This window comes from Gallus gallus, chromosome 3 (genome assembly GCF_016699485.2).
Source record: "Gallus gallus isolate bGalGal1 chromosome 3, bGalGal1.mat.broiler.GRCg7b, whole genome shotgun sequence".
NCBI lineage: Eukaryota > Metazoa > Chordata > Aves > Galliformes > Phasianidae > Gallus > Gallus gallus.
In genome coordinates, this window is record NC_052534.1 from 65,763,855 (window position 1) to 65,780,551 (window position 16,697).

The window sequence follows — 16,697 nt, forward strand, 5'->3', positions numbered from 1 at the left end:
AGAGCTGCAAGAAAGATACTGTCTAACCAGAGCTGTATGCACCCTTCTCAGAGCACAGGAGATCTTGGCACTGGCAGTTTTTGTCTCAAATGCCCACACCTAATGCCTTACTCCAGAATGATAGAGTTTTGCAGACTAGACCACGACTACGTTTGATTTACTGACTGACTCTCTTCTGTTTCCTTTTAAAGATAAAGAATGTGTTTAAAGCAAAGTGTGAGAACACGATCACTTCCAGGAAGGCTGTTCCCTCTCTGAACAATCTGATACATTTTCACAGTTATTTTTACAGTATGACCATTTCCTATTTTCCCCCTGTGTTAATAGTTTCAATCTGATCATTTTCTTTAGCAAAAAGCATGGTCCAAGTGAGAGCACATCATTGAAGTATTAGAATAAAACATCCAAATAAGTCAAAAGTCTATACTCTGTCCTGAGAAAAACAGCTACTCAAAATACTCTCTCCACAAAATAACCTTTAAAGCAGCACAGGAAAAGAAAGGTGAAGGTGCTGTGGGTAGGGAGACTGAAGAAGGCACTGTGTCTATATTTTATGGATTTGGGGGTTAGCGTTGCTTGATATTATTAGCCAAGCCATCAAGTTACTACTTTTGAAAGAAAACAGCTATCACTGAATTTCTAACTAAAGCAAAATCGAGTCTCAGTCATTTAACTGCACAGCTGCCAGAGTAAAAGTATCTGATTTCTGTACCTGACCAGAGGTTCATAACCACCACAGAAGATTTTCTCCCTAGAAACTGGAAACAGAATTATGGTGTCTTTCCTTCCAGTACTTCCTAATTTGCACTAACATATCAAATCAGAATAACAGTTAACACTTTATAAATTTGTGTTCTTCCTATCTTTGTATCTCCAACTATATCTACCTCATGCTTTAAGATACACAACAATCAATATACTGGCAAGAAAATAAATGTTATTTGCAAGTCTCCAAAATTGTTGAGGTAGATCTGTGTGCTGACGAGGCTTGTACTTAAAGTGTCAACCTTTAGTAGATATCAATGTAAGTGGTGGTAATACATTAGTAATTATATTCTTATATACCAAGCATACACAACAGTATTTATTTAGGGAATATGTATTTAGGAAGACCATATTCTGGACAGACTTCAGTTCTAGTAATATCTTTCTGGGATTACTTTTTGTAGCAGAAATGCTAAGTCATGGCTTGAAACAGTGAGCACCTGATGGGAAGGCAGGGCCGACCCAGAGGAGCTCAGGTGTATGCAATGCACTTGAGTGATCAGAAGGGGTGGAGCCAGGATCCACCCCTTCCCAGACCTCATTTAAGGGTTGGCAGTGGAGGTAAGGGTATCTTGCTAGAGATCTCTGTGTACCTGAGGTCTTCTGAAGGTAAGCAGCTTCTTTCCTTGATTTCTGTCTCTATGGCTGTTGCATTTGAGCAAACTCATTTACTGCAGCCTAAACTGTGCTACTCTGCTGTCGTTGCTGTGCTTTCCATTGTGTTACACCTTTACACTACTCTGTTTGCATTGCCTTTTTACCAGATGTGCCATCTGTCTACCAATATCTAAAAATACTTACAGTATTATTAATTAGCAGCTAGTATTTGTATCTTCATATGGAAATGAGCTTTGATTTTTAGAAAGAGTTAGGAAGTGCATCAGTTAACTGATGAATGTCACATCAAAATAAGACTCTGCTAATTGCTGGGTAAATATTAAATCTCTAGCAATTAGTTCTATGGCATTCTGTGGCTTTCTGCATTTTAAGAGGATGCATTTGAATGTATGGACACCATTCGTTTATCCCACTCCTGATTATATATGCCCATTAAGATCTGCCCTGGAGGAAGAAAGCCCCTGAAAAATTGAGAAAACCCATCTTTACTGAGAAAAAGAGAACAGCACTAAGAAGTGCTAAGTGACCATTCTTTAAACTAGGTTTCAGTGGTCACGAAAATCATTTAGTTGTAAACATAGATAAAAACACTACCTTTGAAATTTTAAGCTATGCTAAGCTTAACCTTAGGACAAGCATGTCTGAAAACCTTAGCCATAAAGACCAACAGGCTCATAGGCAGTATCTAGTTTATAACAGAAACAGCACTCTTCCCAAAAGTCAAAACACAATACAAGGTCTGGAGGAAGCCTTTAGATATCACATATCCCACTTTCAGGAAAGCATCTGGTACTCTTGTGAAACCTCCAAGTCACTCAGAATGCATTGGATGGGTTACAATGCTGAATGAGGGATGATTAAACAAGTAAGGACTGTATCGAAACTCTGAAGCTTAAGGAAAACAGTGAATACTGTAGAGCTCAAGATAAATCTGAAGACTGATAGCAAATAAAAGACTTCTGTGGAAAAAGGACAAGCAACGATGTATCTGTGCATGTATGGTGCCAAAGGAACTGTTATGAGGCCCTGTCTTCTTTGACATCTTCATTAATCTTTGAGAGGCCCCAACGTGGACAACTATGGGGACGTGGAGGTATATCAAAGTAATTATAGGGGTTAAAATGCAGTCAGAAAACAGCAAGATGAAGTTGAGTACAGAGGAAAAAAAAACAAGCTACTGTTATGGAAAGTACTGAGGGAAATATTCTGGAACATATTCAATGGGATGGAAATAACCTTAAGGCATAATATTTGTAAAGAATGTGGGGATAACAAGCAAGCAGAAACTACAAATAAATTTGTAACAGTATACCAACAAAAAGACTGATTTAGATTTGACTTGCGTACTTGGAAGCACTGTATCCTAGAGCAGGAAGGTAACAGTTTCTCTCCACATAGCTTTAGGGCAGGCTGTGGAACGCTTTCTCAGTCAACAACCAACTAAGTGCCTCAAGCCTCTTGGTGAACCAGATGTTAACATCCTCTGGCAATTCATTCCGTCCTACACACAGAGGTCGTGTGGGTACCTGAAACAACGTAAATGGCTCTATCTAGACATAAACCATAAATTCTTTGTCCGTGCCCTTTGTAACCACACCTGGAATTTGCCAATGAGTCCCAGGCATATTACCAAAAAGATCTCAGCAAGTTGGATGGAATTCACATAAAAATAACAGAAATTCTTTGGGGGCTGGAAAGACTCGAAAGGAAATGTTGCAAACACAAGCAAGTGTAGCTTAAGGTAAGCAAATGAGAAGTTCAAAATAGTATTTTTCTTAACATTCATCTTGTTCTGGAAAGTTATTTGACAGGAAGAAACACCAAGAAGGAAAAAATAAAAAATAAAAATGAGGTGATAAAAAGGAAGACAGACAATACAGGAAATCTTCAACTGTGTTCTAAACTACAGGTAATTGACTTAATGGGTGGAAAAAAATAGTTGCTATCTGGAACAGCAGCATAAAGTATGCATTCATATGTTACAGAAACCAATAGTGACAGAGATGGGGAAAGCATTTAATAGGCCTCTGCCATCTTCAATTTAATCTTAAAGCACTTTAAGTTTACTCTGCTGGCGACTCTCCTATCTCTTCCTGGATAACAGATGGCTGTTTGTGATCAACATACCAGACAGAAGCTTCTTTCACTTTGATGCATGAATGGGGAATGCTGCTTGTAAATCAGACTGCATGGCAGACCAGGTGACTTCACCACTTACCATCCAGCCCCATTTTTGTGATACATTCACAGAAACACACTTCACGTTTTGAAACAATGAAAATCCAAATAATAACCACATGTGTACATATAGTTAGCTGCATAAATTAGGAGACTGATAGGACATTCTGCAGTTGCGCTACTTAGAAACTTTCCACTATGGAATCTTTTAAATTACCTATTTGAATCACTTGGGCTAACTCTTTGCACCAGGTAAGGGTTTTTTTTTTTTCAGTGGAGAGTTTCAGCTACTTATAAGAACAAGAATATGGAAAATTGTTTGCCAGTGTGAAAACAGCTCTTAGAACCATTTACCTCAGCTCCATTGTATGGAATAGAAATTTCAGAGTTCGGTAGGGTGATGTATGTGTACATACAAGTGATATAGTTTTTGTAAACCCTACCAAGTCACACATACTTCCTCTTGGGAAGAGATAATGTATGTAAGATGTAAAAATAAAAGTAATTAGTTTCTTTTTATGACAAAAGCTATTCAAAAGCTCAACCATTTTCTTTTTCCTTTTTACTGCACAACTTGCCGGTAACTCTCACTGACAAACATACCATTCACACGAACAGTACTCATGTTTAAATGTTGGATGTCATTACGCATAGTCTTCTCTTTTATGGCCATACCCAACTCTTACAGGCATCTAGTTTTTTAATCACTTTGATTCAGAAACTCTGCTCATACAACAGCTTTAGTAGTATTCCTCAATTATATAAGACTTAATTAGTTCATCTTAATCAAATTTCATCTATGAACTTCTTTCCATCATACATCCAGCCACTAAACTTGTTACTATACTGTTAGCTGCCCTCTAACAACACGTGTTACACTAAACTCATTACAGAACCATATAAATATTTTGGTTTTGACAACATGCCATTCTCTTAACATAGGAGGAAACCTCAACCCCCTTTTGACATACAGAACTCCATCAGCAGAGAGCAGATAAATATTGCCTTATCTCTGGATCCAAAATCACACGCTTACTGTCAATTTTCTTGTATTATGTATATGCTGTTAACGAATGAATTTTTTTTACCAAAAAAATAGTATAGGTCTGTTTTGTTACGTATGTGCAAATCTTTATTCATTTTTACATTTCAGATGAGATAGTTTCCTTGAGTACTTATGTGTTCTCCTGCATGCACATTCACTGGTAGGTTCTTCTGACATTAGGCCAAGGTAAGACCTGAAAATGTTGGGGGGAAAAAAGAGTTACTGTCAAATAACTTTCAATTGAAACTTTTGTTTGAAATATAAATTGCTACATACAAATGCAACCCAGGAAATAAAGTGGTTTAAATGTAGTTTTATATTTTCATATAAACATTACGTGTAAGAATTTGTATGCACAACTTATTTGCACACATACAGAAGGTGATGGTAGAACCTGCTGCAATGCTTTTTGTACAGCTAAGATTTTCTGACGTGAAAACATGGCATAGAATGTGTTTTGTGCAGTGATGATGAGAACTCTTTATCCTAATGGCTAAATCGTCTGTATCAATGAGAGGAACCTATAATTGAAATGTTCAGTGAACTACATGCAATTCTTCTTAAATTCTGATCATCGGACGCAGTCATGTGATAAACAGCAAAGAACATCACAGAACCTTTGGTAATCCGATCAACTTCCATAATAAAACTTGCTACAATGCTCTGCTCTCCTCCTTCCACACAGAGAAGAAGTTCACTCCTCTGTTGGTTAGAAATCTTCCATGGCAAGTTAATCTCCAGCTTAAACTTATTATGACCGGTTTGTAGCTAATCATTCTACATCAGTACAGTTCTTTTACTTAAATATTTTTCCTTCCTGCTTATGCCACAGTTAGCAATATACTTACAAACTCCTCTTATGTTCTCTTTCATTGTTTGTTTTTCTAGATGGAGCCAAGTGATTCTTCTTGATAAAACAGGCTTCTCCTACCCATGATCATTTTTATAACCCTATTCTGCACCTGGTTTAGTTTAAATTCAACCCTCTTGATGACTTGAAAAATAGTCCAAATAAGGTTGGACCAAGATCTTGTACAATCACACAGATGTATCACTAGCTTTCATGGAAATAACCTCATGCACTTTAGGGCTGACCCCCAGAACTTTTCTTCTGCCATTTCTGATTAAGGAGTTTCTAGTTCAGAGCAGAAAATTCTTAGCCGTTTTCAAGTTCAAAACCCTGCACTTCATATGCAAGACAAGATATTACGATGCTTCTATTCAGATGCAAGCCAGACGATTCTTCTTTTGTATATCTGTTTTCCAAAATTAAGGTTACCATCAACTTTTATTTATGTACAAAATAAAACACTCCTAAAGATGTTAAATGGTAGAGTCTGCTTGTAAGCAACTTCTAGTTTTATAGCCCTTCTCTTCCCATTAGAAATATATTATGCGCCCAACTTAATTTCTCGTATGGCAATATACTGAATCTTTTTCTTGGAGCACAAATTAAACCTAATTCAATTCCTTTGCCAGTAAAATAAATTATATTAAAAGCAAAAACAAATGAATAAAACCCCAAACAATCCCCCCCACAAACATACCTTTAATACAGGAAAGAATTTTCTTTCACGTTATTTTTTACTCTGTTTTATTTTTTTCCTAGGCCCCACATACTGTCACAGTTGCCCATAACACTTTCTTGGGTTCTCTTTCAAACGTATTTATCTTGCAATCACGTGGCCATTCAGAGCACCATTCTTGCTCTGACAGGTTTATTAAGAGTCATCGCTAAAAGATGGCTTTAATACTTCAAGTATTTTTACGCTTCAGACGAGATCAGTTTTCTAGTGGTAAAACGTTGCTGTAAGGTCATTAATTAAATGTGTTATTGCTCTGGTTCCGATAAAACCCAACTGCAGTACACTTCAGAGCCAATTGCCTAGCCTGTAGCAATTCACTAAGAATTTTTTTGTTGTTAGGAGTTCTCATGAATTAGAATCTCAAGCACAATTTCCAAAGCACGGTTACCTCTACAAATGAATTCTGCAACCCAAGTGGCACTTTAAGCCAGTCTGGTAGCCTGGGAGTTGCTCAGCTCCTTGCTTTTCATACCCCGTGCTTACATTTTTATCTGCTGACAGTCAGACAGCACTTGACTTTCCAGCAGTATGTAGCACAGTGGGTGTGCGCAACGCTGCCTCAAATTATAGCAACAGTAGGTCTGGCTATTGGGAGCATAAGAAAGGTTTGTCAGGACTCCCATATAACGAATTTTCCTACGTGCTTGCCCGTGATGACCATGCCAATAAAAACAGACCTTAGAAATACCGAATGCCTTGAAAATCAACAGGAACTCAAACATGGATACGCAAGTCAATTATGAAGTTAGGATGTACCATACAGTACTGTACAAAACATTACCTTCTGTATTATAGTCGAATCTTTTATCACCAAGTACTTTTGGATTCTGCTACTAGAATCAGACATTTGCAAAAGGTGGCTTTTCACTGATGAAGTTAGTTTGGTCTGCTCACAGCTGCATTTAGACATTTTTTGGGAACTGCAAATAACATTTTTGAACAGTTTTTCTAAGTAGGCATACAGTATGGGGCAAGAGAAAGAAGAGACTGAAACGTCTTTTGTTAAGAAAAGCATACCTGTACTGATTTTACTCTACGTGGACATTCTAACTTTAAAGAAAATAATCAGTTTTGATGATAACTAATATTACTAATATTCTTTTTTTTACTGTACAGCTGTTTAACTGCATGATTAGAAGCAGTTATATATGCAAGCTTGATTATTTTCATGCAAATACTTGGCTGGCTAATGGGGAGAAGAGCTGCTGCTTAGCAACTGGAGGAGCAGAGAAAGGGGGTGCTTGCTTTAGAACAGGAAACTGAATAAAACCTTGCACAGTACATGCAGAGTTTGAAGATATCAGGGAAAATGGGTGGCAGTGCTCTGCAACCACGATGCTTCCTTTTGTAATTACTGACGTCCTAGGATGTCAGCGTTTTCAGGTAGTAAAGGATAAACTCCATCAAAAATTATATGTAATAGATGCGCACACACATGCACAAAACAACAAATAAGGGAAGTACCAAGGATGAACCCTGACACGTGAGCTAAGACCTAGGAAAATCCAGAAACAGACTTTGTTTCTGCTACCTACTGTAAGGGTTAAAGCAACAATGCTGTCAATGCTCCTCAGACCTTAGCGCCTTAAACGAGCGATCAACTTATGCTACTGTGAGCCAACACTGCTGGAAGAAGCCTTCTTTTTTGCTCCCTGTTACTCAAACTCAGCCCCTACCCTGTCTCCTCTACTGTGCAAGCACAGGCATTTCTACATTCATAATGAGGCAGATGACGGACCTGATCTAGGTTAAAACTAAGCCAACATTTTTAGTTGGATCACTTTTACCTGGATCAGCATGCGGATGGAATTTATTATGCAGTCACTCCACTGCCAGGAGGAGGAGGGCAGGGGACCTCTCCTGACAGTGCTGGCTCAAACCTTTTCTGAAAACACCTTCTTGTCCTGGTGTGACCGCACGTCCTTTGTGTGACTGCAAGAAGAATATGAAAGCAGAAGTGCGCTCTATGAAATGAAAAGAAACTGAAAAAGCGTATCTCAGAGGAAGTACCAAAGAGATGCCATAATGACTAAGACTACCACTTGGATCACGCTATTTGTATCAAAAAGGAAAGTCCCTTAGCTTTTTCTTAAGGTACCTCACAACATTTTCAGGAATTGAAAGCTCATACGGACAGGAAACTGGCTGCAGTTTAGGTATCAGTGTTTTTTGTCTCAGTCCCATCATCTTCCTTTTTCAACACTTCTTAATTCAAAACACAGCCCTCTCAGATTTAATGAACAAAAAATGTTTAGTTGTAACAGAAGAGTGAATGACGTGCTTTAGTGACTCCTGGCTTGTGCATCTAAAAAGTAAGTGATTCCTGCTATCTACACTATGCTATTGTGGGCCACTGCTTCCTCTTCAGCAGAGCTGGCAGATGTGAACTTGTGCCTGCACTTCAAGCACAACGTTTGTTTAGAAGAAGCCAGAATATCCAGCAGCTTAAATGCCTTGGGTTATGTGCCAGCCCAGCTGAGGTGCAGATACATACTGTGTTCTGTTGCCTGGGTAAATACCAACAGAATACAGCAGTGGATCAGTGTCTCACAGAAGTGGACTGCTAGTGTTGTAGTATCTTAAGGGGCAACACAGCACATCTGTCAGTGTTGAAAGCCATTAAGCAGTCAGCGAAGTAAAAGTGGTGGGAAGATGCAGTGCTCAGGAATTCAAACAATCGTGTAGACAGAAAGACAAGAGCATGGAATGGAGTGGTGCTCATACTGAAGTTCTATGGAAAAATCAGGGAAATGTAGTAATTAAGCAGCAGTACCAAATGCATTCAAATAGCAAGGGCTGGAAATACTGCTTAGCAACACGTTCCACCATGTGACCTCCTAGTGATTTATCAGTCTCCACAACAATCAGGCGCTTCTCAAAAGAATATTCTTTAATTTCCAAAGGGTTTACGAATATCAGCCTGACCAAAAAAAAAAAAGAAAGTTGTAGCTCAGTTATACTTTCAACGTAACAGTTTGGGTTTCGACCCTTCTGCAACTCCTCACTTCTGTGACGCAAGGCTTCTTGAAGATGAGGTGATTTGACATTTTTTACTCGTGTTTACATAAAAGCAAGCTTCAGAAGGAAAGGAGGGGCAGGCCAGTGGAAACAGACAGTGTACGAAGGGAGAGCAGGACAGCAGCTACCCTCGGAGCAGACAGGCAAGCTTCCTGCTCATTACAGTGAAAAAAACGAAGGGTAGCAACTGCCTGGCCTGTCTTTTGTTTAAGTCTAAAACCAAAACATATGTAAGGAAAATGTGAAACAGATGTTCCACATATTGGACTTCTGTCATATTTTACAGGTTTGTACATTTGTCTCCCACCATCCGGCCCTACGCCCATACGTAACAACGTAATTCTGGGTACATCTACCAATACTCTGCCTTTTTAAAGGCAGTTCTTACACACAGCCGACTCTTTTGGTATTCTTTCCGCAAAGCCTTAGCTCTGAGACAAAGACACTGCGAGAGGGACGACAGCTGAAGGCGTTGGTTACCATTTTAAATCAAAATCCACCCCAAAGAGCTGAAAATTATGAAGTGAGCTCTCCTAGAGGCCCAGGGCCCGAATAAAGAACGCTAAATACCCCCGATTCGCACTCAGATCACAAACAGGGGCTGAGACGCACCTAGCTTCCACAACTCTTTATTTATTTTTTTCCCATAGTTTAACGCCGGTTTCCTAGGCGCTTCCCCACTTCTGCTGGGATTCAAGCAGCAATGCGCCTCACCCCCTCTCCCTCAGCGAGCGAAGGTCGAAAGCTGCGGCGCCCGGGCACTGCCCGACGTCCCCCTGCGGCGCGGGGCACGGAGCGCAGCGGCGGTTGGGAGGAGCGGGGCGGGTCGCGAGCGAAGCCCGGCCCAGCCCCCGGCCCGGCCCCGCCGCTCCGCCGCAGCGCGCCCGGCCCCGCCCCGCCGCACACCAACCGCCGCCCTGTGCGCGCCCGCCCGCCGGAGGGGGCGCACTGCTGGGCGGGAGCGCGGCCCGGGCGCTGCGGTGCGGCCCCGCGGGCGGCGGTCGGGGATCCTCGCGGCGGCCCTCAGCGCTTCCCGGCCGCCCGCCGTGCTTTTATTTTGTATCTCGGCGCCGTTAATCCCCGCCGCGTGCCGACTCACCTTCCCGCAGCGAGGCGACTCGGCATCCAAAATGGCGGCCGGCCCGCCTTAACCCAATGGCGGCGCATCGGCGCTCCCCGGTCCGCCCCACCGGCGGCTCGGGCTTCCGCAAGCCTCGCCCCAAGCCCGCCCGGCCGAGCGCCGAGCCGCCGAGCCCCCTTCCGGAGGGAGCGGCCGGGGCAGAGCGGCGGGCGGACATTTTCCTCACCCCCCTCCCCTCGTTCCCGGGGCGGGATGCGTGCGCGTGAGCCCCGCGTCCTCCCCCCGCCGCTCCCCGAGTGGTTGCGCCCGTGACATCATCATCATGGCAACAACAGCTGCAGCCCGGAGCCGGGGCGCCGCCGTCGAGGTGTACGCGCTGCTGCGGGGGGAGCAGCCCGCGCTGCCCCTGAGGCGCCGGCGACCGGCGGGGCTCTAGAGCCTGACGTTGGGGGGGGGGACGACCCCGAGCGGGAGCGCGCGGCCCGCGCACGCGCCCGGCGCAGCAGCGGGCGGAGAGGGGGGAGCGAGCGGGCGGGCGGGCGAGAGGCGGACAGAAGGAGACGGCGCGCGCCTGTGTGGGGCTGCGCGCGCCGAGGAGGGGCGGGCGGGCAGGGGGCTGCGCTCGCTCCCTCGCTGCGGCGGGGGGGGGCTCCGCGCCTCGCTCAGTGCGCGCCTCGGCGGCGGCGGCCAACACCATGTTCTCAGTGAGGATCGTGACCGCCGACTACTACATGGGCAGCCCGCTGCCCGGCCTGGACCCCTGCCAGTCGCACTTCCGAGAGGCCCCGACCCGGCGGGTGCCCGTCGTCAGAGTGTTCGGTGCCACCCCCGCAGGTAAGGGACCCTTCGGCGCCGGGCCGCGCTTTGTGGCGGGGGCGCGGCCCCCTCCCCACCTGCCCGAGCCCGGCCGCAGGTGCGCGGCCCGCGGGTCTTTGTGCGCGGCGCGGCCCGGCCGGGGCTGCCCGAGCGGCGGAGCCGTGCACGCAGCGGGGCCGCGGCGTTCTCCCTCCCCCCCCTCCCACCCCCTGCGGGGACGGCCCCAGGGAGCGGCGGCGGCGGCCCCGTGCTGCACTGCACTGCACTGCGGGGCACGGCCGCGGGTCGGCCCCGGGGGCGCCCTCATGTCACGTCCCCCCTCGGCGTGGGGTCCCCGCAGCCCGGGCGGCTCTGACCGTGAGCGCCCTCACGGCCGCGGCGTTCGGGAGCGGGATTCGGGATCGATTCCGGGTGCGCCGTGCGTGAATCGAAGTTTAAAGAGAAGGCTGTCCTCGTTCGGGGTTTGGACGTGCGAGGGATCGCTGCCGTGTTCCCTTTATGCTCGCGTTGTGTAATGCTGACCTTGGGAATTAAGGTATTTCTCCGTGTTTTATTGGCACGTTGGAAATAAAGCGTTGCTCCCGTACATCAGATGTGAGGCGAGACACACACACACAAAAAAGCGTGATAAAACGGCACAGTAACGGTGTATTTCTTTCGTTCCATTATACAGGAAAAAAAAAACCCAAACAAAAACATATTGTTCCACGGTTATTTTGTTTTACATTTACCTGTTCTCAGATCAGGCACAGAGGAATGTGTGCTCTAAAAGCTGCTGTGATGGGGAGCATCCGCAGCTCCGAATCACGAAGTGGATGAGTGGGATTAACAGCCACAGCCCTGGAATAGTGGGACCTCTTTTATTGCAGCTCTAATTTTGCATACAAAGGAGATATTATGTAATAATATTTATGTAATGGCACGAGTAGCTATTTCATTATTAAAAAATGCAGAGCCCGAGGTTGTCTGGCAGGTAGCAGGCTGTGTGTGCCTGCGTGTGGTTAACGCATTAAGGCTCATTTTCCTCAAAGAAAAGGTTTGGGCTATGCCATATCATGAATGTGGCATCCTAAAGTAAACAGCGAGGCAGTTTAGGTGTCTGGCTGGTAGGAGTGCAGCAGGAAATCCTTAGCTTCCCAAACCATCAACTTTAATATTACTTTGCATAATGGAAGTGTTTCTAATTCGTGTTGGTTAGAAAACACGTTTTGCTCTGCTGTGCAGAGGAAACGTGATTTGGCTATCATCTGCTTAGTTCCTTGGTGAACTTTTTAATGGCTCTTTTTTTTCTCTTCTCTATTTGTAATGTTTGTTAATAAGCTTCAAGAGCTTCTCGCTGCATCTCAGCCTCTTTTTTTTTTTCTTTTTTCTTTTTTTTCCCCAAACATAATCCTGCCTGCAGAGGTGTTGAAGTAAGCATGTCGTTGTCAGAAGCAGCGAACCTGGCTTCGGAGAGAGGGCAATGCTTTGCTTGAGAGTCAAAAAAGGGTATAATATATAATCACTGACATCTATATTAACACTTTCTTTGGGATAAAGAAATAGTAAAAACAACTTCTAATGTTCCACCTAGGGTCTTGTTATGTGCGTTATTGTTTGGTTTACAGGCGGTGCGATTCTTGTCTTTGCTTCAGTTGGTCTGGCTAGGAAAACCCCTTCTCAACAGGCTTAATGTGTGCACCTTGCCTGCAGGACAGGTGTTCAGTTGCTGTGCTGCTGACATAGTAGCAAACCATCGCACCTGTGTAGGCTGCCACACCTCCGGCACAATGAGCTCTGCCTGAAGCTTGGTGTGCTTAAAGCCATGTGGCTGTGCTGCCCAGCTAAGTGGGAGTCAATTTCAGACCAGGCTCCAAATTCCACCTACTGAGTGCGTGGAGATCGATTTGTGCAGATGTTCACAAAGTTAATGTCTGGCAGCACCATGTCCAGTGCCAGGCATGGACATCGGTTCTGAGAGCGCTTGCTCTTTCTACCCGTTCTTCTGTGTTCTCAGAGGTGTATGAATGAGAAGGTTTCCAATGTTCTTATCTTTCTTGGCTTTTTTTTTTTTTTTTTTTTTGTAATCCTGTCTTTAAGAATCACTTTGGAATGGTTTGCCAGTACGATCTATCAAACTGAAGTGGTTTGTGGTAATGGTGGTTGGGGGACGTAAAGTGAGACTTCTGTTTAAAAATAATGGAGGAATGAACTCTTGGAGTGGGCTGTTCTTGCTATAATGCTTGCCAATTTCTGTAGGTCTTCTGAAGATGGAATTGTGTTCTATTCCAGAAAACCCACGCACGTCATCTTTTGGTATCCTACGTTTTTGCTTAGTAAGAGCTAGAAAGGCAAGGAATCAAAATTCTCCTTAAGCCTGGGAATCCATCTGTTATTTTCTGTTTTCTCATGATGTATGAAGAGTAAAATTGTGACTACAATAGCAAATAGCCAAGTGAAACACTACGAGAAATGCTGTTTAAACTCATCTTAGCTGGTTAAGCCATTTCACTCCATTTTAGCGTGTGGCTCTTGCAGCAGACTTTCATGTCTGTTAACATAATGAATTGGACAGAAGTAAAATTTCAGAAATGCTGCAGCACTGCCATGGTGTTAGTGCATTGAAGACAGTATTAAATTCATGCTTTGTTGTATAAGATCATAGATACTATTTGATGTAGTTGTCTTTGCATTTCGAAAGGAGTCTCACGATACAGCTATTTATATTTAAAACCAGGGGCCTTTAATTCACTAGGTAATGCTCAGCTAAGAAACAATTTCAGTTATCTTCTCAGGCAGTATTTCTGGTCTGCTGGCTAGCCGTTTTTGTAAGTGCTTTTTATATAAAACAAAGATCTGAGAAATCACAAGGCCTATTTGTAACAATTGGAAGTATAGTGGAAATTGAATTTTCTGTTTATGTATGTTATCTTCTCTTTAATCGGTGATTCCTGAATTGTCATTCTTGTTACTAAGGTGTGGTATCGAGGCTGTGATTTATTTCTTGGCCTTTTCAAGGTCTTGGAGTTTTTCCTCAAGGTTTTACTGGCTGCCTTAATAGAAGCATGTGAGCGCTCAGTTGGGTGTTTCTGTCAGGTGTTGTTCAACTGCTGGAAGACAGAACCAAACTGTAAATCCATCCATGAAGAAATCAGGGTAAGGGTACACGTCGTGTTATGTGATATGTTAATAAATTAACTGCAGTTGCTAAATTAATGGCTTTGCTTAACGACACTGTGTACAAGTAGCTGAGGACACTCTTAAACCACATACAAGATACCTCTTGGTATGTGATAATGGGTATTGTAAAATGTGTAGCCAGAATATTTATAGTCAGAATTCTGATTTGGGGATGGTTTGATGCTGACATACCTGATAAGTTTTACAGAGATAGGTATACATTTTGAAATTGCTCTAAAGGGTTGTAGGCTTTTAATTGATGGAAGAGACTTGGAGAAGGCAGGTTAGAAATTCACCTAAGAGCAAGCAATGTGTGGTTTGAGGAATAATATGTCTGCCGTCCTCATCTGCAGATATTTGTTTCTTTTTGAAGACTCCTGTATTTTATATAACAAAATCACTGGTTCACAAATGAGTCTTTCTTCAGGGCAGCACAAAAAGTCACCCGAATACAGCTTTTCAGGTGGGCGGCTGAGTTTGGTGGCTTTGCTTTCCCTTGTCTTTCTGAGAGGAAAAAAGCAGAGGCAAATGCTCCAGCTGAGATCTGGCTCCCTTCCAGAGGCAGTAGCTCTGGTATGACTCAGTGAGGGGGCCTGCTTATCTTCCTCTGTTTTTCCCTCCCCTTTCCCCCTATGCTGACCTGGCAAGGCTGTATATCTGATCCCATCCCAGTGTCTTTCTCTCCTCCCTTGCTGCTCACTTGAGAAGGAATGAGCTCATCACAGGAACTTGCTGCTTTTGTGCCCAGTGTGTGATTAACCTTTTTTCCTCCCTTCATTCTCACCACCATTCCAGACGCTTTGTCCAGCAATAGTCATTCCCCAGAGCCTCCTCTGGTCGTGATCCCAGTGTTTACAGCCAAGGATCATTCCAGATGCTGCTGCTTTCCGTTTTCCAGAAGTGGGCATTTCTCGTGACGAAGACTTCCAGGCCCTTCATTGTGAGGGTATGAGGATGCAAAATAGGACGCAGCTGCTGTGGCCGCGACTTACCTCTTCATCATCTCCTTCAAATTGTACAACTCCTGATGGGGGTTGCTGTGGATTGCAGCACGGCCTGGAAGATATTTCAGCCTCCCATTTCTGCCTCTTGCAGTGGCAGGTTTCTTACACCGTTGAAGAGCCATTTGAAAAATGGCCTCATGCTGATTTGTTTCACTTTCCTCCAGAAGTTTATAATTCCTGTAAGATGTGAACAGCACTGGAGTAGAAATTGAGGAATTTGAGATTCGTTTATGCTGAGATTGCTTTCTGTGTTTGAGTTTTGTCAGTGATATGATTGGAGGTCCTTAGTGAGTAATTGTTACCTGGTTATTTTTTTAAAGGATGTGTTTCTAGTGTACTTTTGCTATGTTTTGGTTTTGCTTTGTGTTGTTTTGTTTTAAAGAACGGTCTACTTTTTGAGGCATTTGTTACCTACTTTGTATGGGTTGCCTGCTGAGTTGTTTGAGCAATGAGGGACTGCCTGAATAAACTGTGAGATTCTGCTCTGCTGGTATGAAACTCATTAAGTAGCAAATTAAGTACCTGTGTGTATGTGGCTTGCTTCAATTGTTTCTTAAGCAAACCTTAAAACACTGTGACAAAGTTGATGTTCTAACTAGAATCCAGACATTGGTTTCATAACCATTGTTCTGTTTGCTTCTGTTGGTCAAGGCATTGAATATGTTTAAAAACATATGCATAACTGGCACTGTGTGCCTAGAGCCCCTTCAGCAGTAGAGGCCAAAGTGTTTCACAAAGTAGCTGCATCCATATGGAGCCTGGTGTGTGACTCGGAATTCATTTTTATGCTCAGCACCCCTGGAAGCAGACTGAGAGCTTATCTACCTTAGATACAACTTCCAGTTATCTTACATGCTTCTTGCGGGTAGCGTTTGGCTTCTTGTGGAAGTATCTTCTGTTTCGATGTGTGAAATGAAGCTCCTCAAAATAACACACTATGCTGAAATTAGTTGTCTCTCTTATTTTTACCCGAGTACCACATGAATGTCACAACCGAGGTTGACAGGATTAGGCGGTATGTAAACACTCGGTGAGAAGCAGCTCCTGCTCAGTAATTTTTGCAGTCTGAGTAGACAAGATAAATCTGTGGAAGAGGAGAACAGGTGTGGTAACACCGTGCCATCCATTTATTCTCAGTCTCCAGTTTCAGACTTCCGCTATTGATAATCTAATACCCTGTACTTCTAATTGTTGTCATTACCCTGCTTTTGTCCTTTACCCTTGATTGACCTCAGTGTGCCTCCGAGGAGGATGATGACAGCAAAACTAACCGCTCGGAGAGGCAGCAGGAATGCTTGTGCTGAAAGTTTGGCCTCACAGATGAAGCAGCTGAAATCTTTCACAGTGACTGGACAGCATCACTGGAGATTGGGTCTCATGTTACAGGAGATCTGCTGATCAAAGTCTCGGGCCAATTAGCACCCAAC

General features: G+C 43.7%; 2 protein-coding genes and 1 long non-coding RNA gene across 3 annotated transcripts in view; 2 read left to right on the forward strand and 1 right to left on the reverse strand.

The window, feature by feature from the left end:
* Nucleotides 1–10,988, reverse strand: part of LOC121110407 (translation initiation factor IF-2-like) — a 65,216-nt gene extending 54,228 nt beyond the window's left edge. The window contains exon 1 of the mRNA XM_040698298.1: nt 10,310–10,988. Coding sequence (XP_040554232.1) covers nt 10,310–10,988 — 679 coding nt within the window. The remainder of the gene's footprint in view (nt 1–10,309) is intronic.
* REV3L (REV3 like, DNA directed polymerase zeta catalytic subunit) overlaps nt 10,602–16,697 on the forward strand; it is a 115,381-nt gene continuing 109,285 nt past the window's right edge. Inside the window, exon 1 of the mRNA XM_015284579.4 lies at nt 10,602–11,125. Coding sequence (XP_015140065.2) covers nt 10,987–11,125 — 139 coding nt within the window. The 5' untranslated portion in view covers nt 10,602–10,986. The remainder of the gene's footprint in view (nt 11,126–16,697) is intronic.
* Nucleotides 12,487–15,753, forward strand: LOC107053089. The gene is made up of 3 exons (XR_003074361.3): nt 12,487–12,595; nt 13,346–13,402; nt 14,063–15,753. It is a non-coding gene; the product is annotated as an uncharacterized LOC107053089 (long non-coding RNA).